This window comes from Hemitrygon akajei, chromosome 2 (assembly GCF_048418815.1).
Source record: "Hemitrygon akajei chromosome 2, sHemAka1.3, whole genome shotgun sequence".
In the NCBI taxonomy this organism is placed as follows: Eukaryota; Metazoa; Chordata; class Chondrichthyes; order Myliobatiformes; family Dasyatidae; genus Hemitrygon; species Hemitrygon akajei.
Window position 1 is genome coordinate 181,670,569 of NC_133125.1, and position 26,149 is coordinate 181,696,717.

The following is a 26,149-nucleotide window of genomic DNA, read 5'->3' on the forward strand; positions in this document are numbered from 1 at the left end:
AACCACTGGCATCCCTCCTCCTTCTGTTCTCCCATGGTCCACTCTCCACTCCTATCCGATTCCTTCTTATTCATCCCTTTATCTTCCTCACCTTCCAGTTTGTACTCCTTCCCCTCCTCGCACCCTCTTTTTCTGACTTCCTCTCCCTTCCTTGCCAGCCCTGATAAAGAGTTGACTGTGTATTCATTTCCAAGATGTTTCCTGACTGCCAAGAATTTTGTGAGTAACTGGGTGCTTCATGGCTAGCACGGGTGCAGTGGGCTGAAGGGCCTATTTTCAGTATCAGTCAATGGAATAGGCAGTCAAGACCACCTCATTAGGCACACCCGTACGTTAGTGCAAATATCTAATCAGCCAATCACGTGCCAGCATCTCAATGCATAAAAGCATGCAGACAAGGTCAAGAGGTTCAGTCGTTGTTCAGACCAAACATCAGAATGGGGGAAGAAATGTGATCAGAGTGACTTTGACCACGGAGTGATTGTTGGTGCCAGATGGGGTGGTTTGAGTATCTCAGAAACTGCTGATCTCCTGGGATTTTCACACACGACAGTCCCTAGAGTTTACAGAGAATGGTGTGAACAAAAAAAAAATCAATCCAATGAGCGGCAGTTCAGGGGCAGAAACACCTTGTTAACGAGAGAGGAGAATGAGCAGACTGGTTCAAGCTGACGGGAAGGCGACAGTGAGTCAAGTAACCACCTGTTACAACAGTGGTGTGCAGAACGGCATCTCTGAACGCGGAAAGCATTGCACCTTGAAGTGGATGTGCTAAGGCAACACACGCGCACACTCTCAGTGCCACTTTGTTTAGTAGAGGAGGTACCGAATACAGTGGCCTCTGAGTGCCTCTATCAAATCACGCTAGTAAACACACCACATCCAAGTTCCTCCGATCTCTCCTGTCACTGAGAACAATTCCTCTTTATTTTATTTCAACCATTCATCTGAACCAAGTGCTCCAATGAACAAGCAGCAGGTGTAGAGGGAAGTTAATTTCGCTCCCCATCTGAAAAAGGGAGCAGTTCATTTCTGATGGTGTTGCTGACCGGGCTGAAAGATATCTATCACACTTCTACTTTGATAAATGTAGGAATTTTAAAATATTTTATTTGGGTATGAAAACCTGAATTCAACACCCAGAGTAGATGTGGAAAGGAATTTTCCAATGGTGGGAGAGTCTCGGACAAGAGGGCACAGCCCCAGGATAGAGGGGCGCCCTTTCAAAGCAGAGAAGCGGAGAAATTCCTTCAGACAGAGGGTGGTGAATTTGTGGGATTTATTACCACAGGCAACTGTGGAGGCCGGGTCGTTGGGTGTATTCAAGGCAGAGATTGATAGGTTCTTGATTGGACATGGCATCAAAGGTTACGAGGAGAAGGCTGGGAAATAGGGTTGAGGAGGGGATTAATAAAAGGATCAGCCATGATTGAATGGCAGAGCAGACTCGATGGGTCAGATGGCCTAATTCTGCCTCTATGTCTTATGGTCTAATTCACACGAGATTCTGCAGTTACTGAAATCTTGAGCAAGGCACACAAATTTCTGGAGGAACTGAGCAAGTAAGGCAGCATCTATGGAGGGAAATGAACAGTCAACGTTTCTGTAGTGTACAGAGACCCATTGCCTCTCATGTGGTCTCTCAGGATGATTCAAACGAAGTGTTCGAAGGGATTCCATGCCGGAATGTTGGAGAGATGGAGAATGATGGACGTGGAAGAGTTTTGAGGAAGTTACAGGCCTTTGGGAAGATTGTACCGATGTGTACAATGTGTGTACGGATTACTGTGGTTAATAACACATGAACATTACTTGTGTGCAACACAAGAGATTCTGCAGATGCTGGAAATATTGAACAGCACTCATCCAAAATGCTGAAGGAACTCAGCAAGTCGGGCAGCATCTGGGGAGAGGAATGAACAGTCGATGTTTCAGGACTGGAAAGGATGGTGAACCCCGGTTTCTGTTCTGTTCCTTTCCAGTCCTGAAGGGTCTCGGCCTGAAATGCCAACTGTTCAATTCTCTCCATAGGTGCTGCCTGAGTTCCTCCAGCATCTTGTGTGTGTTACTCATCACAGAATTCCCCAATTGACATCTTTCCTAGAGGTAGGTGACCAAGCGCTCCACACTAGGCCTCACCACTTCAATATAACATTCCAACTCCTGTACTCAGTACTTTGATTTATAAAGGTCAATGTGCCAAAAGCTTTCTTTATGACCTTATTTACCTGTGCCACCATTTTCAATGAACTATGGAGGTGCATTCCCAGATCCCTATGTTCTGCTGCACCCCTCAATGCCCTACTATTTACTGTAGAAGACATAGCCTGGCTTGCCCTCCCAAGGTTCAACACCTCACATTAAATTCCACCTGATACTTCTCAGCCCGTTTCCCAGCGGGCTGAGCTCACACCTGAAAACATGTGGCCACCTTCACCCACAGACAGCCAATGCCTTAAGGGTGGGAGGGGAAATTTTTCAGGAAGGGAACTAATCTTAGGAAACAGGGGAAAACAGTGTCCTTGAACTTGAAATTGTTGCTGTAATTTTAGTGGAGACAAGAGATTCCGCAGAAGCCAGGAATCTGGAGCAACACACAAAACGCTGGAGCAATTCCACGGGCCAGGCAGCATCGATGGGCGGAAGTGGGCAGCTTTTTTTTGGTCCAACCTGAAGCATCGACTGTCCGCTCTCTCCATAGAGGCTGCCTGACCTGCCGACTTGCTCCAGCGTTCTGCGTGTTACTGAGGGTTGGATGCCAAAGATAGTGAAAAGCAGTGTGTTATGTGCCAAGGCTTTCCATTGTTTGTGTGTTGCATCAAGAGTGCACAAGGGAGCAGCACAGTGCAATAAATAGAAAGATTACTATCAGTTACAATGAGAACCATGATAGTGCAAAAAGAGCAAAACAATGAGATGGTGTTCATGTTCATTCAGCAATCTGATGTCGGCAGGGAAGAAGCTGTTCCTAAAATGTTAAGTGTGGGTCTTTGGGCTTGTGCATCTCCTCTCTGATGGAAGTAATGAGAAAGGAGCATGGCCCAGACTGCGAGTCCTTCGTGACAGATTCTGCTTTCTTGAGGCATAGCCTTTTGAAGATGTGCTCGGTGGCGAGGAGGATTCAGCCCATGATGGAGCTGAGTTTACAGCCTTCTACATTCCCAAACTGAGGTCCATGGACGTATTGCTTAATGCTATTGATCCATGGCACAAGAGGTTTGAGAACCCCTGCTCTACAATTTTTTCTGATCCTGTGCATTGGCACATCCATACCAGGCAGTGACAGCAACCAGCTAGAATGCTGTCCACAGAAACTGTGGTGAGATACTAAATCTCCTCAAACTCCTAATGAAATACAGTCACTGTCATGCTGGCTTATGATTGCCTCAATATGTTGGGCCCAGGATAGATCTTCAGCGATGTTCCACTGGAGATTATTGTCTTGATTTTCTATAAGGAAAAGGTGAGCAGTTGGGATGTATTCTCCAGTTCGGAGTGTGGAAAAACGAGGTCATGTTACCAAGCAGAGAATGTCCTAAGGGCTGGATAGGGTGGGCACTGAGATGTTTCTCCTGTTGGAGAAGTTTCAACATAAGGAGTTGTCCACCTCATGTGGAGACAAGGTGGGATTTCCTCTCCTGAGGGTGGAGAACTTTTGAAATACTCTATCCAAGAAGACCAAGTCTAGTATGAATTCAGGGCCAAGAACAGGGGGCACAGAAGACTGGGGTGCTGGAATCTTCAGAGGCCCACAGAAATACTGGAGGAACTCAGGGTTGAGCAGCATGTGTGTGTTGGCAGGGAGGAATCTGCAGGAACGTTGACATTTCATCAGATGTTCTCAATCCACTGAGTTTCGCTAAGCATTTCATGGGATCAGGAAGGGAAGCAGTGCCGAGACCAACATCAGTCAGCCATGATCTTATTGAAAGTGGAGCAGACTCAGCAGAAGGAATGGACATTTCTGCTCCTACCTTTACACCTATAAAACCATGACAAACTTGGCCCTATCCCCTTTGGTGGGGACAAAGTAGTCAGGTTAAGCTTGGGCTATTTGGCTGGTGGAGCACCAGGTTTGGGCAATGGGGAGGAACGTGCTAATGCTGAGGCTTTACAAGGCATTGGTCTGACCGCATGGAGTATCGTGAACAGATTTGGGCCCTTTAGCTAAGAAAGGACATGATGCCATTGGAGAGGGTGCAGAGGAGGTTCACAAGGACAGTGCTAAACCTCCCCCCCCCCCCCCATCATGGGTGCCCTGCCACCCTGGAAGATCACACGACTGGGTGCAGACAGAGTAACTGTCGACGATGGGTCCAGGTGACTCCATCCCAGTTGGCATTCTTTATCCTCGTTTGAGCTGGACGGGATGGTGAGACAAATCCCGAATCATAACATTCCACAAAGCGCAGGTGCTAGGAATCTGACAAAAGGAGGAAATGTCAGAAACACTCAGTGTGTCGGGCAGCAGAGATGGAGAGGGAAACGATTCGGGTCAGAATTGTTTAACGCATTGGCTCTGTTGGATTCACGGGTAACACGTCTGGAGGGAGGTGGGGGAGGTTAGTGCAGACAAGGAGAAGCCTCCAACTCTGGGACTTAATAATGCTGAGAGCTGACAGCATGGACTTCACTGGATTGAGGGGTGGACACCATACCAATTCCAGCCACAGCCAATCAGCCGCATCACAGAACCAGATGTTTGAGTGTATTCTTCAATTTTTCCAAATAAAATCAATATTGCACTTTTGTAATAAAAAAACATGTCCTTCATGTTATTGTGAATGATATTTTATTTAGAGATACTGCACGGTACTAGGTCCTTCCAGCCCAGTGAGCCAACACTGCCCAATTACACCATGTAACCTACAAACCTGCACACCCTTGGAACATGGGAGGAAACCAGAGCACCTGGAGGAAACACACACAGTCATGGGGAGAAGGTACACACTCCTGAGAGGCAGGAATCATTGGCGCTGTAATAAAGTGACACAAACCATTATGTTATCCTGCCGCCCTTTGTTGCTGAAGTCCTCATTCATTATGTCCAGTCAGTTGCCTTAATTCTGTGTCACTCACTGAACAAACAACACTTTGGAAATCAGAAATCTCCCTCAAACCCCACAACCACACTTACTGGCTCCCACAGCCTCCTGAAGAAACGCTTTGGAAATAAAATAAAGTTAAACACTAAAATCAGAGAAAACTGGTAAATTACCTCATTATTGTCACCTGTGTGGAGGTACTGTGAAAAACGTGTCTTGCATACTGTTCGTACAGATCTTTTCATTGCAATTTCACCACTTCCATTGGGAAGAAGATACAGGAGCTTTAGGTCCTACATCACCAGGTTCAGGGACAGTTATTACCCTCAACCATCAGACTCTTGAACTAGCGTGGATAACTTCATTCAGATCACATAACTGATTTCACAAGTTATGGCATCATTTTCAAGGATTCTACAACTTACGTAGTTTATCTTTTAAAAATTATTTTTGTATTTGCACATTGGTTGGTTGTTAACCTTTGTGTGTAGTCCTTCATTGATTCTATCATAATCCTTTGTTCTGCTGTGTATGCCTACAAGAAAATGAATCTCAGTACATGGTGACATATATGTACTTTGATAATAAATTTACATTTAACTTTGAGGTAGAACAAGGTAAAACAATAACAATACAGAATAAAGTGTGACCTCTACAGAGAAAGTGCAGTGCAGGTAAATGAGGTAGACTGTGAGGTCAGGAGTCCATCTTATCATACATTTTAATAAGTCTGATACCAGTGGGACAGAAACTGTCCTTGCGCTGGGTGGTACGTGCTTTCAGCCCTTTGTATCTTAAGCCTGATGAAGGAGGAGGAGGGGAGGGGAGGGAGGAGAGGGGGAATATCCAGGCGGGTAGGATGTTTGATTCTGCTGTTTCCTCTACCGATGCTGGAAATACCCAGCAGCTCAGGCAGTATTAACGACGAGAGAATCAAAGTTAACAAAGATGGTTATAGTAAATGCTAATTTAGCTTGGAACATCAGCTCTGTTTCTCTCTCTGCAGATGTTGCTCTGCCTATCAGGTGTTTCCAGCAGTGGAGCTGGGGGTAAGAAGGGAGGGGGAGGGGGCGGGGGGGGGGAGGTAGGGGGAGAGGGGAATGGAAAAGGGAGAGGAGGGGAGGGAGAGAGAGGGGGAGGGGAGAGGGAGGGGGAGAGAGGATGGGGAGGAGCGGGGCAAAGGGAAGGGAGTGAGAGGGGAAGTGAGAAAGAATGTGGAAGGAGGAAAGGGAAGGGGGAGAGATGGGGAAAGAGCAAGGAAGAGGGAGGAGGAGAGGGTGGGGGAATGAGAAAGAAAATGCAAGGAGAGGGGAAAGGGGGCGGATGAGAAGAGGGGATGGGAAGGAGGAGAGCTATGGGAAGGTGATGGAAGGTACAGTATGTCAGGAGAGACAGACGACACCAGGAACAATACTGATGTGCAATCATCAACCCTCTATGGTGTTTCTGAGCCTCATTTTAATGCAGATTTTTCTTTCATCTTTTGTCTCTGCTTTTTAAACAATACCCCAAGGGGAGCAATGTGAAGGGATGACATTGAGATCTGGCAACAACAAGCAAATTAAGTTAGCAGCTGTAAGACTCTGACCGTGGTTCCTATTACCTTCTGCGATATGAACAGTTCCTCTCATCTACCCGAAGATGTCCCTCTGCTGTCAGAACAAAGATGTTTATACTGTACCTCTATCCTGGTCACCAGAAGCTAATCTGCTTTCAGTCGGGAATGGTTGTACACAGAAAAAGCCCGACTGTTTTGCTGCAGTTCGGAGTTGAGTTTGTATCCTCTCCTACAATTCCCTATTTTGTTTTAATAACATTTGAAAAGGATCCATTGAATCCGCTCTCACTGACTTTCAGATTACAAGACTTCCCTGGGTTCAGGGTCAGATGGCGATAGAACATAGAACTGTAGAGTACCAGAAAGGCCCTTCAGCCTACAACGTCATGCGGAACCAGCTGAATTGGTGATCAAATGGCAATTAATCTCTTCGGCCTACCCAATGCTCATATCCTATTTTCTTCACATTCATGTGGCTATTGAAATACCTCTTAGTAGTGTCTGATGTTTCTGTCTCTAGCACCAATTCGCCATATACTGTGTATAAAAACGTACCCCTCTCATCTGCTTTGAAATGACCCCCCCATCCTAAAAGCATGCCCTTTGGTACTATACATTTCAGCTCTGGGAAAAAGTTACTGCCTGTCTCATCTATCTATGCCTCTCATTACCATATCAACCTCCATCAGATCTCCCCTCAGCCTCATCTGCAACATAGCTTCCTAACTTCTGAACTCAGCCCCACGACTAATAAAGGCAAGCGTTCCGTTTCTTAACCACCCTATCAACCTGCATAGCCACTGTCAGGAGCTACCTTAGTCACCTGATCCCACTGCTCATCAACACTATTAAGGATCTTGCCCTTAACAGTGTAGTCGCTGTCTCTTTGCATTTGACTACCAAAGTGCAACACTTCACAGTTAAACTCCATCTGCCATTTCTCTGCCCAGATCTGTAACTGATCTATATCCTGTATTCTTTGTCAGTCATCTATGATATCCACAAAACCACCAATCTCTGTATCATCTGCAAATTTACTAACCCATCCATCCAGGTCATTTATATACATCGGAAACAGCAGAGTCCCAGTACAGAACACCACTAACCATAGACCTCAATCTAGGATAAGTCCCTTCCACTAGTACCCTCTGCCTTCTATGGGCAAGCCAGTTCTGAATCCAAATGGCCAATCACCACTGACCCCATACATCTCAATCTTCTGGATGCATCACCCATGAGGGGCCTTATGTAGCCATCAACAGCTCTACCTTCATTAATCATCCTCGTCACCTTGTCAAAAAACTCAATCAAGTTAGTAAGACACGACCTGTCCCAGACAAAGCCATGCTGGCTCATCCCAATTAGGCCATGGTTCTCCAAATGCTCGTAAATCCTATCCTTAGGAATTCTCTTCAGTAACTTCCCCATCACTGACATGAGACTTACCGGTCTAGTTTCCAGGATTATTCCTCGTTCCCTTATTGAATAACGAAACAAAATTAACTACTCACCAGTTCTCCAGGACCTCGCTTAAGATACTGGTCAAGGCACCAGCAACCTCTTCTCTTGTGATATATCGATTAGGACCCAGGGAGTTCCACTTCAATGCTCTTTAAGAGACCCAACACTACCTCATCCTTTATCTGAAAATGCCCCAGCATATCAATACACTCAGCAGTGATCTCCCTCTCCTCCACATCTTTCTCTCTCCAGGAAACCTGAAATTGGATGCACCTCCTGCAAATGTAGTCATCAGGGAGACCATTAGGAACCCTGCAATCCTACTTCTTGCAGGAGGAACATTCCATTACCGTAACTACCATTTTACATACACTTGTTCTGCCTTTGACTCTAACTTCTCAAGCTCCAGTTCTAGCTCGAGGCTGCTCCCACCTGAAACCGATCACTTTAACAATGGCCCACTCACATAATGGCCGCTCTGCTTAAACCTAGCTTCTTTTTATTGGCCTCTGCTATTAATAACCAATCACCCACTCTGCAGACAAGTCCAAAGAGCTCCTACTGCTGCCTCACCTGCCCGCATATCCAGATCTGATCTTGACCTTGACTGTTGTCTGTGTGGAGTTCTCATGTTAGTTAGTCACAGGGCACAAAAACAGGCCCTCTGGCCCTCTGGCCCAGGTTTCTGGCCGAAACATCGTCACTACCTCCTCCCATAGATGCTGTCCGGCCTGTTGAGTTCTGCCAGCATTTTGTGTTTTTTATTTATTTCCAGCATCTGCAGATTCACTCGTGTAACCGACAATAAAGCTGTTCTTGCACGTTCACCTAAATGCATGGTGCAAACAGAAGTGTACCCTTCCTAATCTCTTCTGACTGGCACCGAGAAGCCAGGATAGACCTACATGAAGTTGGGTTAGAGACATAACATAGAACATTATAACACAGTACAGGACTTTCTGCCAACAACGTTGTGCCAACTTTTTAACCTACTTCACAATCTTAACTACTCTATAACCATATATGCTGTGTGGCCCAGAGGAATAGACTTTTGTTGAGCTGCATACATGTCTATGCTTGAATTATAATAAACTTGAATTTGAATCAATCTAACCGTTCCCTCCCACATAGCCATCTATTTTTCTTTCATTCATGTGTCTATCTGAGCCTTTAAAATATCCCTATATTTGGCTCTACCACCACCCCTCAAGTGTGTTCCACAGTGACCATCTCTATAAAAAAATTTCTGACATCACCACCCCCCCCCATACTCTCTCCTTAAAAAGGTGTCTTTTCCTATTAGCTACTGTCACCCTGAGAAAAAGTTGCTCACGGCCCACTCTACCTGCAGCTCATGATCTTACAAGTCACCTCTCATCCTCCTTCACTCCAAAAACACTAGTTTGCTCAAGCTATCCTAAGACAGATTAATTCACTCAGTAAATCTCCTCTGCACCCTCGCCAAAGCTCCCACATTCACAGAAGGTACATTAAACATAGTGAACGTACAATCCAATCAACGTCAGTGAGGCTGCTGGCTGTAAGCAGTGTATCAAGAGTTCTAATCTACTTTGAACAGGTATCAAGGCTCTGTGGAAAAAATAGTTGCAGGTTAAAACCTGACAGGCAACGAAGGATTACTCAGTCTGATCTGGCCAGTTTCATCTACCGTGTGATATGGATCATAGTCACCTCACACCTTCAACCAAGGACCTCACAGAAACCCCAAGAAAATGTCTCAATTATACTGCTTTATTTAAAATGCAAACAATAAATAACAGTAAAGTCACACAGTTTTCAGTAGAATTTGGTAATGTTCAGAACACAACAACATTTAATCAGAAACCTGCTAATGGCAGAGCTTGCTGGGTGGTGGTTTTTCACAAGTGTAGAAACTGTTAAGTTTGGCATGAATTTGCATTGAGAACATGGAATTTTCTCTCCAATCCAGCAGACCCTTGCAAACTTTATTGTCCAAACTTCCCTTTCTGAACTGAGGTGCGTGCTTCATTTTGCCATCGCCGCCTCCTCAAAGTTCCACAATTCCGTGCGCCTGATGTGGGTAACACCCCAGTCTTCTGCAGGAGAAAATGATGGCAATTCCTTCCCTGCCCTAAAGATGCTGCTCGACCTGCTGAATTCCTCCAGCAGACGGCGTGTTTCAGATTCCAGCATCTGCAATCTCACGGGTAACAGTAGGCCCTGGGTTTAGCTTTCTGCCCTGTTCTGACAGTACATCAGCTTGACTGACTTAACCATGGACTAAACCTTCTTAGTCAAAAGTTCAGTGGTCTCTCTTGCCTGACCGATGTCAGCGGTAACCCTAGCCCCACCTTTGATGGTAGGTCTTCCTCATGACACCCCTCAGTTGACATGCACTGAGAGACCCCTCACTTGACCTACAATGTTCAGCCCATGGTCACTGCAGCTAGGCCTCAGAGATCCTGGGTCAGGGGAAAATGCTTTCAGTGATGCCCTGCCCGTGTGGGGAAGCTCCCTGCCCTCAGAAACACTAAACAAAGCCACTGAGAGCAAAATGCTGAGGATGTCAGAAACCTGAAATATTTACAGAATGTCACTTGAGGGTTGTGGCGCCAGTGCTCTGTGTAGGGGAACCAAGGGATTTGGGGTTGGTGCAGAAAGGGGTATTGAGGTAAAGAAACGGCCACGATGACACTGAGTGGTGAAGCGGACAAAATGGGTGCAATGTCTCATCCTGGTTCTATTTCTGATTCAATATTCTCCATATTCCTGGTCTCCACCCTGTCACAAACTTTCTCTTTTGGTTTTTCTACCATGGAATCTGAAAACTGCTCTGATACCAGCTTTTCCCAGTTCTGTTACCACCGCTTCCCACTCCACGCGTGCTGCCTGACCTGCTAAGTATTACCAGCAGTTTCTGCTTCCATTTCCTCCATCACATCACCTCTATAGAAGAAAACAAAAGACTAATTGTTACATTTAAATGGTATCACCATACCAATTGAGATCACAAATATACCCAAGGCAGACAAGGACTTTTAAGCTAGAAACCCAGGTGGTGTGTATTGCCACGATTAAGTCCATCCCACTGAGAAAGGAGTGTCTTTAAAAGACAGGGGTTACGTTAAAGGGGCGAGGATAGAATGCATATGGTAAGGGGGCAGCTGGCAATGAACAGAATTGCCGAATGGAAATGCAACAGGGAGGTAAAAGTGTCTAGAGAAAGTCAGACCGAATGGAGGAAGTATCTCCTGTGCTAGCATCTACACAGTCACAGAACAATACAATACGGTGACAGCAGGAAGTCATGTGGCTGCTGCGTCTGCGAATGGAAATTATTTGATGGGTCAATGCTGTAAAGGGAAGACCTGTTCACTTCATTTGGCATAGTCATACAGAGAGAGAATTGGGGGATGTGGGGAGGTGAGGAGGTTTGGGGTCGGGAGGCTGGGGAAGGGGAGGAGGGAGAGGGTGAGGGTGATGAATGGGGAAGAGGTGGGGAGTGTGAGTATGAAAGCACAATTGGTGGGAGACAGAGAGAAAGGAGGCAGATGAAGGGATGGTGTGATAGTGAAAAGGGTTGAAAGAGGGGGTGAAAATTAAAGCATATGGTGAAATCGAGAGAGAAATGATTAGGCAGAAAGAGTGATGGTGAGAAACTGAGGGAGTTCACATTAGGGGGTCTAGTGAAGAGAGAGACACACGGTCAGGGTGAAGTAAGATGAGCAACACCAGAGTTTAGTGAGATGAGCAGAGTGGGTGTATGCCTGTAGAAATGTAATTTGCTGGATTGGACAGAGGTTGCAAGGGTTCTCAGGTCAATCACTTGGACATTATGTTACCGAGCAGTGGTGTCTGACCAGGAGAGCACAGCAAGGTGAGGCACTGTCTGAAGCTCAATAAATAGCTCCAACTAGATCTGATTGTCCTCAAGAGAGAGGCAATGTGGATGGTCACCAGGGAACTGGGAACAGGACAGTGTTTCAACGATGAACAGTACTCTGTATTAACAGCTACTCAGTAGAAAGACCATAAATTCCTTACGCACAACCCTGACATGTTCACCTTGCCCTCTCTCCCTTTCTCTTCACCAGTCCCTCTAATTTGAACTTCCTCTGGTTCTCTCACTATCATTCTCTCTATCTTATTTCTCCCTCTCATTTAGCCCTAGGGATTTGGAGCAAAATATGTAGTGGGATTGATGTTGAGTCCAGCTGGAATGGAGGGCTGGCGGAGGATACTGCTCAGTGTATATATTGAATGACTAGACTTTGTGCTGCAAAATACCAATAAAAGGCTCACACTGATTGCCGACTAGGTCCAGGTTACAGAGAAGGGAAGGTGGGCGATGGGAGGGAATACATCTTAAACAATGATGGTCATTTGAACTCCTACCCAAACTCTCGCCTGCTATTTCATACTCACAGTAGTGGACATGATGGTCTACAGTGAGAGAGGAAGGAAAAGGATGTTGACGGTGTAAACCAGAGACAAGTGGTCAGTTTGACTGCTGTAAATACCGTGGAGACACGCGAATGAGCTGTACCACAAACATTCTGGGATATCCTTAAAGAATGAATCGGGATTGGCTGCACCTTATACCTGGAATCTCAGACCCTGCAGGGACTGGGAGTGTGAGTGTGAGTGTGCGAGTGTGTGTATGCGAGTGGAAGTGGGTGCATGTGAGTGAGTGTGTGTGTGTGTGCTGATTGATGAGTGTAGGCTCCCCAGTAACTGTGATGCATCGAGGTGCCACGTCCTTCAGCTGGATTCCGTCAGAGAACCGCGGCGAGTCAGGTTGCTGTGGCTGTTGCTCAGAGTCCGGGATTCGGTCAGGCTACTGGAGGGGCGCTGGGAAAGGAGGAGAAAAGAGAAACAATGAGTGTCCCTGAAATTCCTCAGAGGATAATCTTTGATAGTTGGGTGGGGGTGGGAGATAAAGGGAGAACCCTACACCACAGAAGAAAAACACAAAATGCTGGAGGAAGTCAACAAGTCAGGCAGCACCTATTGAGTGAAATGAGCAATTGACATTTCTGATGGTCTTGGCCTGAAACTTATCAGATGTTTATTTCTCTCCTCAGATGCTGCCTGATCTACTGAGTTCCTCAGCATTTTGTGTGGGTTGCTACAGATTTCCAGCATCTGCAGAATCTCTTGTAATACTACAGAAGATTCCTTCTTATGTCCTACACCAAGGCAAGAACTCCAACCACGACGATGAGTTAAGGGGGCAGTTCTTTAGGCTGTAGAACAGTGTTTCCCAAAGGGGGCAGTTATGTGTCCTAAGAGGGCATTAGGGGAAATAGAAATTCAAGATTCTTGGGGCGGGGGAGAGAGTGAGTGGTCAGTGGCACCTTAACTTGAGGCCCAAGACCTGACCGAGCGGGTCAACTCACTATGATAATCAACATCCAATAGAAATTTGCAGTTTATGTTGATTTTTAAATTTTAATTTAGTCTCATTAATGATAGATAAATACTTAAGGCACAATCTCTACGAGTCTGAAGCCTTGAATTCTAAACCTGCTGAGAAACAGAAACTGGAGTATGGTTTTACTCCGTTCCCATCAGATCAGCAATGCCCCATGTGTCTTATTTGTAACACTGTACTATCTAATGAAGCCATGAAACCATCAAGATTGCAGGAACACTTCCATAAAAGACACCCTGAAAAGGCTACTTATGGTATTACTCAGCTCCAGAAGATGAAAGAAGCATTTGAAAAGCGTTGCATGCTCATCATCTGTCAAGAAAGCTAAAAATGACTTTGATAGTGGTCTCATTGCTTCTTACAACATTTCCAAATGATAGCAAAGTGTGGGAAATCTCACATAATTGGTGATGGATTAATAATGCCTGCTGTATCAGAAGTGCTCACCACTGTTCTCAAAATGGATAGCAGTATTTTAAAATCAATTTCTCTGAGTAATACCTTTGTAGCTCGTTGTATTGACAAAATGAGTGAAGACACTGAGTATCAACTATGCACAGAGCTACAAAAAAAAAACTGAATTTGGGATACAACTGTCCAGGACAACAAGGCATTGCTAATGGCATATGAACAGTTTATCAAAAATGTAAAAGTTCATGAAGAGACTCTTTTTTGTAAAAAATATCAACGGAGAAGCAATCTACAATGAGCTCAAAACATATATTGAGGATAAGAGTATTGCGCTTAGGAACATGATTTCTTGTGCAACAGATGGAGCACCGTATACGACAGGTCGCCATGCTGGTCTACAGGCACGTATGAAAAAAGGAATTCCAAGTCCATTGTGTAATTCATTGTCAACATCTCGCAGCCAAAAACCTCAGCCAGTGACCTTTTCTCAAGCATGACTCTTGCAATATCTGCTTATCAACAAAATTAAAGCTCATCCATTAAATGTGGTATACCTAGTTGATCTGCATGACAAAATGAACATTCTAAATACAAAACTTCAGGGTGACAATTTCAATTTAATCCAGGCAAAAGGTGCAGTGTCCACTTTTATGGGAAAATTGGGAAAACATTGGAAGAAGAGTGTTCTCTTCTTTGGTTTCCCTGCATGGAAAGTAAGGCACCCCCTTTCACAGATGGTGATTTGCAAGAGTACTGCTTACTCCTGCAGTTACTGAAGAAGGATTTTCAGAATCAATTCAAGGATTTGAACGATCTGGAAATTCCAGATCAACCCATTTCTTTGCAAGGTGGAAGAACAGGAAGAGAGCTAAATTCAGACTGATGAAACAGAAGTGTTTTTTTAAAAAATGTCGGCTTTTGTGGTATGTGGCTACACTACCATACAACGTCTCCTGGTCTTTGGAAAAGAGCCAAACTACTCTTCATTTCCAACCTCCTATCTTGTTGAAAGAGGCTTCAGTGCAGTGAACCACATGATCACAAAAAACACAAACCGCTTGGACATTGTTACATGTGAGGACTTAAGGCTTTCGCTGTCACAACTTGAACCAGATATTACAACTTCTGCTAAAAACCATCAAGCTCAAGGGTCACATTCATATTGAAGCTGCTGTATAGCACACAGTTACTAGCTTTAAAGACAAATACAAATTTAAAGCAGAACCATTTTTCTCATGTTAGCATATGGTAGGTAAGTTTTTACACAATGGGGGCACCAGAAAGTATATTGTGCCTTAGAGGGGCTGTGGCAAGTATGAAGGAACTTTAGGGGAACATTGGCAAGTATGAAAGTGCCTTAGGGGGGTGTTGGGCTAAAAAAGTTTGGGAAACACTGCTGTAGAACAATTTCCCTCAGAAATTTTTCCGAAAAGCAGCTGTGATAATTAGCCTCACTGCTAAGTGCCTCTCTGACTGGACCATATCTTCAGGAGAACTCCTATAACACAAACATGACTCCAGTGGTTCCAGAATGGCTGGTTTTCTGGAAGATTAGATGGTATAATCACATGACATACTTTTAATTTGTTTTTTTTTAAGATGAAACACAGTATTAGAATAAATTATCTAATGAACCTGGACCAAGGACTTCAGGGGAGTGTAGGACGTGTTACCTGAACAAGTCAGATGTCGGATTATAGAGACTTCCAAATGGCTGGGAAGTGAATTAACGGATTTTTACTGTAACAGATTGAATTGGGAGTGGGGGGAGGGGAAGGGAGGGGCTTTTATTGCAGCGCTGAGAGAGGGTGAACAACAGACTGGCATCAGCTGGTGCCCTGCGAGTGATAAACGATAGGACTGACCCTCTCTGACTCTGGGCAGCACAAGTACAAGGCTTCTTTGCCCAGCACTGCAGCTGCCAGTGTATGACTAAATCACTTCATTTGCACTGGTTTTCACTTCTGACAGGCGGGTAGGCAAGATGTATTCAACATTTCTAAAGTTTAAAAGGGGGTATTGCAATTATAAGGTGCCTATCTGGGCTCTAAGCACCTCTGACAAAGGAGCACTTCTGTAAGACAACAGTGGACAGTAGAAATTTTATGAGGAAACAGGTTCTAGATGAACCCCTCACAGAGCTACTTAAAAAAAAGCTTCCCCCCCCCACCTCATTCAATGCGTTACAGTAAAAACCCAATAATTCACTTTCTAACCATCCAGAAATCTTTGGCATTTGACTCATCGGGTAAATATCCTGTGCTCCTGCCAAGTTCTTGGTGCAGGTTAATTGGATAAGTTATTGCTAATACTCTGTTACATCAAAAACCTGATGTTATGACACAAGGGAGAAAAGAGGCACATACTGTGATCTGCAGCAACACACAAAGCACTAGAGGAACTCAATGGGCCAGGCAGCATCTGTGGAGGGAATGGACAGTCAATGCTTCAGGTCGGGACCCTAGACCTGAAACATTGAGTGCCCACTTCCCTCCACAAGGGGATGCCTGAGCTGCTGAGCTGCTCCAGTGCTTTGTGTGCTGCACATGATAGAAGGGAATCTGGTGGTGGCAAGCAGCCTGGTAGATCCTGTTTAACTTAAATAGTGAAGCAATACTTCCTTGGCCTGATTCTCTATCCCACGTCTCCTCACCCCTCACTGATACTCCCTCTCTCTTCACTGGCTGATGACTGACCATGTACACATCCCAAACCCTTCACCCCCTTTAACTTCGGCCAATACACACTGGGGTCGAGAGAGTGAAGGCTTTAGGCTACATGACAGTGAGGAGATACTTTTGAGCACACTGTTTGAGGCACACTAACTCCTGAATCTCAATGCCATAGTCTGCAGTCAAGCCCCTCAAGGCCGACTCCCACTGCCCTTGTGTGTAATGCCACCTTATACACCTTTTCTGGGCAGCAGGACTTTTGTGGCACGAGATCTAGCGGGTGAGGCAGCAGATGATGGAATCTGGAACAAATAAAAACCCTACAAGAAATCAGATCAGTCAGCATCTGTGGAGGGAAAGGACATAACATTATTCCTGGTTGAGACCTGCATCAGGATCAAGAAGGAAGAGGAAAAACTGACATCAGTGTGGGGTGTGATTGCGGCTGGTAGGTGATAGGTGAAAGTAGATGGGGAATAAGCCTCTGTCCTATCTACGTTTCTGATCTCATTCCATCTGCCCATCACCCACCTCCACCTGCTTCCACCCATCATCATGCTGTCTCTATCCCATCCCTATTCCGGCATACTGACGTACACCATCCATCTTTCTTCCCCCCCCCACCCCCTCCCCCGATCCTGATGCAGGGTCTCGATGTGAAACTTGGATTTGTGTCTTCTGCTTCCACAGAAGCTGCTCGACCCTCTGAATTTTTTTCCAGCGTTCTGTTTTCTGACAGAGAGAAACAGGCTACCTGAAAAGTGTCTCCAGAAATCCTGCTGCCCACATTCAGGACATTCAGAGAGTTTGCTCGCTTCATCCTGCAAGAGAAAGAACGACAGGATTTTGTCTTTATCATGCTCCGTTGTACATTCAATGCCGGTCATCCCATGATGGAGGTTTTGGAAAGTGTCTATATGGGAAGGTTAGAGCCATGGAGTCAGAAAAGTACAGCACAGAAACAGTCCCATCCCGGGACATTTAAACTGTTTACTCCCATTGATCTGCACGAGGACCACAGCCCTCCATATCCATCCATCCCATCCACGTACCTATCCAGACTTCCCTTAAACGTTGAAGTCAAGCTTGCATGCACCACTTACGTTGGTAGCTCGTTCCACACTCTCATGACTCTCTGAGTGAAGAAGTCTCCCCCTGTTCCCCTTAAATTTTTCACCTTTCACCCTTAACCAATGACATCTAGCTGTAGTCCCACCCAATCTCAGTGGGAAAGCCTGTTTGCATCCCTGAAAATAGTGTACACCTCTATCAAATCTCCTCTCATTCTTCTACATTCCAAGGAATAAAGTCCTAACCTATTCAATCTTTCCACATAAGTCAGGTTCTCCAGACCTGGGAGTACCCTTGTAAATTTGATCCACACTCTTTCAACTTTATTTACATCTTTCCTGTAGGGAGGTGACTAAAACTACACACAATACTCCAAATAAGCCCTCACCAATGTCTTGTACAACTTCAACATAACATCCCATCTCCTGTTTTGATTTATGAAGGCCAATGTGACAAAAGCTTTCTTCATGATTCTAACAACCTGTGATGCCAATTTCAATGAATTATGGACCTGTATTCCCAGATCTCTTTGTTCCTCTGCACTCCTCAGTGCCCCACCATTCGCTGTGTAAGACCTACACTGGTTGGTCCTACTGAAATGCAAAACCTCACTCTTTCTGCATTGAATTCCATCTGCCCATTTTCCAGCTGGTCCAGATCTCTGCAAGTCATGGTAGTCTTCCTCGCTGTCCACTACAACTCCAATCTTGGCGACTCCTGCAAATTTGCTGATCCAGTTAATCACATCATCATCCAGATCATTGATATAGATGACAAATGACAATTGCTGCGGCACTCCACTGGTCACAGGCCTCCAGTCAGAAAAGAAACCATCTGCTACCAATCTCTGGCTTCTCCCATGAAGCCATTGTCTCATCCAATTTACTATCTCATCTTGAATGCCTAGCGACTCGACCACTGATGTGGGACCTTGTCAAATGCCTTGCTAAAGTCCATGTGGACAACATCTACTGACTTCATCAACTTTCCTGGTAACTTCCTCGAAAAACTCTATAAGATTGGCTAGACTCCACCTACCACGCACAAAGCCATGCTGACTACCCTTAATCAGTCCATGTCTATCCAAATTCTCCCTGAGGATACCCTCCAATAACTTTCTCACTACTGACGTCAGGCTCACTGGCCTACACTTTCCTGGTTTATTTTTAGCACCTATCTTAAACAGCGGAACAACACTTGCTATCGTCCAATCCTCCTGCAAGTCACGAAAGAAGACTTAGGTATCTCTGTGGAGGCTTTGGAGAGGGCAAATTGTAGGGAGGATGCAGAGGGTAAGATGCAGAGGCTTTGGAGAGGGCACATTATAGGATGGTTGTAGAAACTTTGGACAGCACACATTATAAGAGGATATGGAGGCTTTGGTAAGGGTACATTATAGGAGGATATGTAGGCTTTGCAGAGGGTGCATTATAGGACAAAGCAGAGGCTTTGGAGAGGGTACATTATAGGAGGATATGGAGGCTTTGCAGAGGGTGAATTATAGGAGGATATGGCGGTTTTGGAGAGGGTGAATTATGGGAGGATATGGAGGCTTTGCAGAGGGTGAATTATAGGAGGATATGGAGGTTTTGGAGAGGGTGAATTATAGGAAGATATGGAGGCTTTGGAGAGGGTGAATTATAGGAGGATATGGAGGCTTTGGAGAGGGTGCATTATTGGAGGATATGGAGGTTTTGGAGAGGGTGCATTATCGGAGGATATGGAGGCTTTGCAGAGGGTGAATTATAGGACAATACAGATGCTTTGGAGAGGGTGAATTATAGGAGGATATGGAGGCTTTGCAGAGGGTGAATTATAGGAGGTTATGGAGGCTTTACAGAGGGTGAATTATAGGAGGATATGGCAGCTTTGCAGAGGGTGAATTATAGGAGGATATGGAGGTTTTGGAGAGGGTGCATTATCGGAGGATATGGAGGTTTTGGAGAGGGTGCATTATAGGAGGATATGGAGGTTTTGGAGAGGGTGCATTATCGGAGGATATGGAGGTTTTGGAGAGGGTGCATTATAGGAGGATATGGAGGTTTTGGAGAGGGTGCATTATCGGAGGATATGGAGGTTTTGGAGAGGGTGCATAATAGGAGGATATGGAGGCTTTGCAGAGGGTGAATTATAGGACAATACAGAGGCTTTGGAGAGGGTGAATTATAGGACAATACAGATGCTTTGGAGAGGGTGAATTATAGGGCAATACAGAGGTTTTGGAGAGGGTGAATTATAGGAGGATATGGAGGTTTTGGAGAGGGTGCATTATCGGAGGATATGGAGGTTTTGGAGAGGGTGCATTATCGGAGGATATGGAGGTTTTGGAGAGGGTGCATTATAGGAGGATATGGAGGTTTTGGAGAGGGTGCATTATCGGAGGATATGGAGGTTTTGGAGAGGGTGCATTATCGGAGGATATGGAGGTTTTGGAGAGGGTGCATTATCGGAGGATATGGAGGTTTTGGAGAGGGTGCATTATCGGAGGATATGGAGGTTTTGGAGAGGGTGCATTATAGGAGGATATGGAGGTTTTGGAGAGGGTGCATTATCGGAGGATATGGAGGTTTTGGAGAGGGTGCATTATCGGAGGATATGGAGGTTTTGGAGAGGGTGCATTATCGGAGGATATGGAGGTTTTGGAGAGGGTGCATTATAGGAGGATATGGAGGTTTTGGAGAGGGTGCATTATCGGAGGATATGGAGGTTTTGGAGAGGGTGCATTATCGGAGGATATGGAGGTTTTGGAGAGGGTGCATTATCGGAGGATATGGAGGTTTTGGAGAGGGTGAATTATAGGAGGATATGGAGGCTTTGCAGAGGGTGAATTATAGGATAATACAGAGGTTTTGGAGAGGGTGAATTATAGGAGGATATGGAGGTTTTGGAGAGGGTGCATTATCGGAGGATATGGAGGTTTTGGAGAGGGTGCATTATAGGAGGATATGGAGGCTTTGCAGAGGGTGAATTATAGGATAATACAGAGGTTTTGGAGAGGGTGAATTATAGGAGGATATGGAGGTTTTGGAGAAGGTGCATTATCGGAGGATATGGAGGTTTTGGAGAGGGTGCATTATCAGAGGATATGGAGGTTTTGGAGAGGGTGAATTATAGGAGGATATGGAGGTTTTGGAGAGGATGCATTATCGGAGGATATGGAGGTTTTGGAGAGGGTGCATTATCAGAGGATATGGAGGTTTTGGAGAGGGTGCATTATAGGAGGATATGGAGGCTTTGCAGAGGGTGCATTATCGGAGGATATGGAGGTTTTGGAGAGGGTGAATTATAGGAGGATATGGAGGTTTTGGAGAGGGTGCATTATCGGAGGATATGGAGGTTTTGGAGAGGGTGCATTATCAGAGGATATGGAGGTTTTGGAGAGGGTGCATTATAGGAGGATATGGAGGCTTTGCAGAGGGTGAATTATAGGAGGATATGGAGGCTTTGCAGAGGGTGAATTATAGGATAATACAGAGGTTTTGGAGAGGGTGAATTATAGGAGGATATGGAGGTTTTGGAGAAGGTGCATTATCGGAGGATATGGAGGTTTTGGAGAGGGTGCATTATAGGAGGATATGGAGGCTTTGCAGAGGGTGAATTATAGGATAATACAGAGGGTTTGGAGAGGGTGAATTATAGGAGGATATGGAGGTTTTGGAGAGGGTGCATTATCGGAGGATATGGAGGTTTTGGAGAGGGTGCATTATCGGAGGATATGGAGGTTTTGGAGAAGGTGCATTATCGGAGGATATGGAGGTTTTGGAGAGGGTGCATTATCGGAGGATATGGAGGTTTTGGAGAGGGTGAATTATAGGAGGATATGGAGGTTTTGGAGAGGGTGCATTATCGGAGGATATGGAGGTTTTGGAGAGGGTGCATTATCAGAGGATATGGAGGTTTTGGAGAGGGTGCATTATAGGAGGATATGGAGGCTTTGCAGAGGGTGAATTATAGGAGGATATGGAGGCTTTGCAGAGGGTGAATTATAGGATAATACAGAGGTTTTGGAGAGGGTGAATTATAGGAGGATATGGAGGTTTTGGAGAAGGTGCATTATCGGAGGATATGGAGGTTTTGGAGAGGGTGCATTATCGGAGGATATGGAGGTTTTGGAGAGGGTGAATTATAGGAGGATATGGAGGTTTTGGAGAGGGTGCATTATCGGAGGATATGGAGGTTTTGGAGAGGGTGCATTATCAGAGGATATGGAGGTTTTGGAGAGGGTGAATTATAGGAGGATATGGAGGCTTTGCAGAGGGTGAATTATAGGATAATACAGAGGTTTTGGAGAGGGTGAATTATAGGAGGATATGGAGGTTTTGGAGAGGGTGCATTATCGGAGGATATGGAGGTTTTGGAGAGGGTGCATTATAGGAGGATATGGAGGCTTTGCAGAGGGTGAATTATAGGATAATACAGAGGTTTTGGAGAGGGTGAATTATAGGAGGATATGGAGGTTTTGGAGAGGGTGCATTATCGGAGGATATGGAGGTTTTGGAGAGGGTGCATTATAGGAGGATATGGAGGCTTTGCAGAGGGTGAATTATAGGATAATACAGAGGTTTTGGAGAGGGTGAATTATAGGAGGATATGGAGGTTTTGGAGAAGGTGCATTATCGGAGGATATGGAGGTTTTGGAGAGGGTGCATTATCAGAGGATATGGAGGTTTTGGAGAGGGTGAATTATAGGAGGATATGGAGGTTTTGGAGAGGATGCATTATCGGAGGATATGGAGGTTTTGGAGAGGGTGCATTATCAGAGGATATGGAGGTTTTGGAGAGGGTGCATTATAGGAGGATATGGAGGCTTTGCAGAGGGTGCATTATCGGAGGATATGGAGGTTTTGGAGAGGGTGAATTATAGGAGGATATGGAGGTTTTGGAGAGGGTGCATTATCGGAGGATATGGAGGTTTTGGAGAGGGTGCATTATCAGAGGATATGGAGGCTTTGGAGAGGGTGCATTATAGGAGGATATGGAGGCTTTGCAGAGGGTGAATTATAGGAGGATATGGAGGCTTTGCAGAGGGTGAATTATAGGATAATACAGAGGTTTTGGAGAGGGTGAATTATAGGAGGATATGGAGGTTTTGGAGAAGGTGCATTATCGGAGGATATGGAGGTTTTGGAGAGGGTGCATTATAGGAGGATATGGAGGCTTTGCAGAGGGTGAATTATAGGATAATACAGAGGGTTTGGAGAGGGTGAATTATAGGAGGATATGGAGGTTTTGGAGAGGGTGCATTATCGGAGGATATGGAGGTTTTGGAGAGGGTGCATTATCGGAGGATATGGAGGTTTTGGAGAAGGTGCATTATCGGAGGATATGGAGGTTTTGGAGAGGGTGCATTATCGGAGGATATGGAGGTTTTGGAGAGGGTGAATTATAGGAGGATATGGAGGTTTTGGAGAGGGTGCATTATCGGAGGATATGGAGGTTTTGGAGAGGGTGCATTATCAGAGGATATGGAGGTTTTGGAGAGGGTGCATTATAGGAGGATATGGAGGCTTTGCAGAGGGTGAATTATAGGAGGATATGGAGGCTTTGCAGAGGGTGAATTATAGCATAATACAGAGGTTTTGGAGAGGGTGAATTATAGGAGGATATGGAGGTTTTGGAGAAGGTGCATTATCGGAGGATATGGAGGTTTTGGAGAGGGTGCATTATCAGAGGATATGGAGGTTTTGGAGAGGGTGAATTATAGGAGGATATGGAGGTTTTGGAGAGGATGCATTATCGGAGGATATGGAGGTTTTGGAGAGGGTGCATTATCAGAGGATATGGAGGCTTTGCAGAGGGTGAATTATAGGAGGATATGGAGGCTTTGCAGAGGGTGAATTATAGGATAATACAGAGGTTTTGGAGAGGGTGAATTATAGGAGGATATGGAGGTTTTGGAGAAGGTGCATTATCGGAGGATATGGAGGTTTTGGAGAGGGTGCATTATCGGAGGATATGGAGGTTTTGGAGAGGGTGAATTATAGGAGGATATGGAGGTTTTGGAGAGGGTGCATTATCGGAGGATATGGAGGTTTTGGAGAGGGTGCATTATCAGAGGATATGGAGGTTTTGGAGAGGGTGAATTATAGGAGGATATGGAGGCTTTGCAGAGGGTGAATTATAGGATAATACAGAGGTTTTGGAGAGGGTGAATTATAGGAGGATATGGAGGTTTTGGAGAGGGTGCATTATCGGAGGATATGGAGGTTTTGGAGAGGGTGCATTATAGGAGGATATGGAGGCTTTGCAGAGGGTGAATTATAGGATAATACAGAGGTTTTGGAGAGGGTGAATTATAGGAGGATATGGAGGTTTTGGAGAGGGTGCATTATCGGAGGATATGGAGGTTTTGGAGAGGGTGCATTATAGGAGGATATGGAGGCTTTGCAGAGGGTGAATTATAGGATAATACAGAGGTTGGAGAGGGTGAATTATAGGAGGATATGGAGGTTTTGGAGAAGGTGCATTATCGGAGGATATGGAGGTTTTGGAGAGGGTGCATTATCAGAGGATATGGAGGTTTTGGAGAGGGTGAATTATAGGAGGATATGGAGGTTTTGGAGAGGATGCATTATCGGAGGATATGGAGGTTTTGGAGAGGGTGCATTATCAGAGGATATGGAGGTTTTGGAGAGGGTGCATTATAGGAGGATATGGAGGCTTTGCAGAGGGTGCATTATCGGAGGATATGGAGGTTTTGGAGAGGGTGAATTATAGGAGGATATGGAGGTTTTGGAGAGGGTGCATTATCGGAGGATATGGAGGTTTTGGAGAGGGTGCATTATCAGAGGATATGGAGGCTTTGGAGAGGGTGCATTATAGGAGGATATGGAGGCTTTGCAGAGGGTGAATTATAGGAGGATATGGAGGCTTTGCAGAGGGTGAATTATAGGATAATACAGAGGTTTTGGAGAGGGTGAATTATAGGAGGATATGGAGGTTTTGGAGAAGGTGCATTATCGGAGGATATGGAGGTTTTGGAGAGGGTGCATTATAGGAGGATATGGAGGCTTTGCAGAGGGTGAATTATAGGATAATACAGAGGGTTTGGAGAGGGTGAATTATAGGAGGATATGGAGGTTTTGGAGAGGGTGCATTATCGGAGGATATGGAGGTTTTGGAGAGGGTGCATTATCGGAGGATATGGAGGTTTTGGAGAAGGTGCATTATCGGAGGATATGGAGGTTTTGGAGAGGGTGCATTATCGGAGGATATGGAGGTTTTGGAGAGGGTGAATTATAGGAGGATATGGAGGTTTTGGAGAGGGTGCATTATCGGAGGATATGGAGGTTTTGGAGAGGGTGCATTATCAGAGGATATGGAGGTTTTGGAGAGGGTGCATTATAGGAGGATATGGAGGCTTTGCAGAGGGTGAATTATAGGAGGATATGGAGGCTTTGCAGAGGGTGAATTATAGGATAATACAGAGGTTTTGGAGAGGGTGAATTATAGGAGGATATGGAGGTTTTGGAGAAGGTGCATTATCGGAGGATATGGAGGTTTTGGAGAGGGTGCATTATCGGAGGATATGGAGGTTTTGGAGAGGGTGAATTATAGGAGGATATGGAGGTTTTGGAGAGGGTGCATTATCGGAGGATATGGAGGTTTTGGAGAGGGTGCATTATCAGAGGATATGGAGGTTTTGGAGAGGGTGCATTATAGGAGGATATGGAGGCTTTGCAGAGGGTGCATTATCGGAGGATATGGAGGTTTTGGAGAGGGTGAATTATAGGAGGATATGGAGGTTTTGGAGAGGGTGCATTATCGGAGGATATGGAGGTTTTGGAGAGGGTGCATTATCAGAGGATATGGAGGCTTTGGAGAGGGTGCATTATAGGAGGATATGGAGGCTTTGCAGAGGGTGAATTATAGGAGGATATGGAGGCTTTGCAGAGGGTGAATTATAGGATAATACAGAGGTTTTGGAGAGGGTGAATTATAGGAGGATATGGAGGTTTTGGAGAAGGTGCATTATCGGAGGATATGGAGGTTTTGGAGAGGGTGCATTATAGGAGGATATGGAGGCTTTGCAGAGGGTGAATTATAGGATAATACAGAGGGTTTGGAGAGGGTGAATTATAGGAGGATATGGAGGTTTTGGAGAGGGTGCATTATCGGAGGATATGGAGGTTTTGGAGAGGGTGCATTATCGGAGGATATGGAGGTTTTGGAGAAGGTGCATTATCGGAGGATATGGAGGTTTTGGAGAGGGTGCATTATCGGAGGATATGGAGGTTTTGGAGAGGGTGAATTATAGGAGGATATGGAGGTTTTGGAGAGGGTGCATTATCGGAGGATATGGAGGTTTTGGAGAGGGTGCATTATCAGAGGATATGGAGGTTTTGGAGAGGGTGCATTATAGGAGGATATGGAGGCTTTGCAGAGGGTGAATTATAGGAGGATATGGAGGCTTTGCAGAGGGTGAATTATAGCATAATACAGAGGTTTTGGAGAGGGTGAATTATAGGAGGATATGGAGGTTTTGGAGAAGGTGCATTATCGGAGGATATGGAGG

At 45.3% G+C, this 26,149-nt stretch overlaps 1 protein-coding gene across 4 annotated transcripts in view; it reads right to left on the minus strand.

Moving 5' to 3' along the window:
* Window positions 1-9,802: 9,802 nt before the first annotated feature.
* The window catches only part of klc3 (kinesin light chain 3), a 150,494-nt gene continuing 134,147 nt past the window's right edge, over window positions 9,803-26,149 (minus strand). For all 4 annotated transcript variants that reach the window (XM_073033317.1, XM_073033326.1, XM_073033335.1 and 1 more), the window contains 2 exons: window positions 17,318-17,384; window positions 9,803-12,897 (listed from right to left, as the gene is read on the minus strand). In XM_073033317.1, coding sequence (XP_072889418.1) covers window positions 12,808-12,897; window positions 17,318-17,384 — 157 coding nt within the window. In that variant the 3' untranslated portion in view covers window positions 9,803-12,807. The remainder of the gene's footprint in view (window positions 12,898-17,317; window positions 17,385-26,149) is intronic.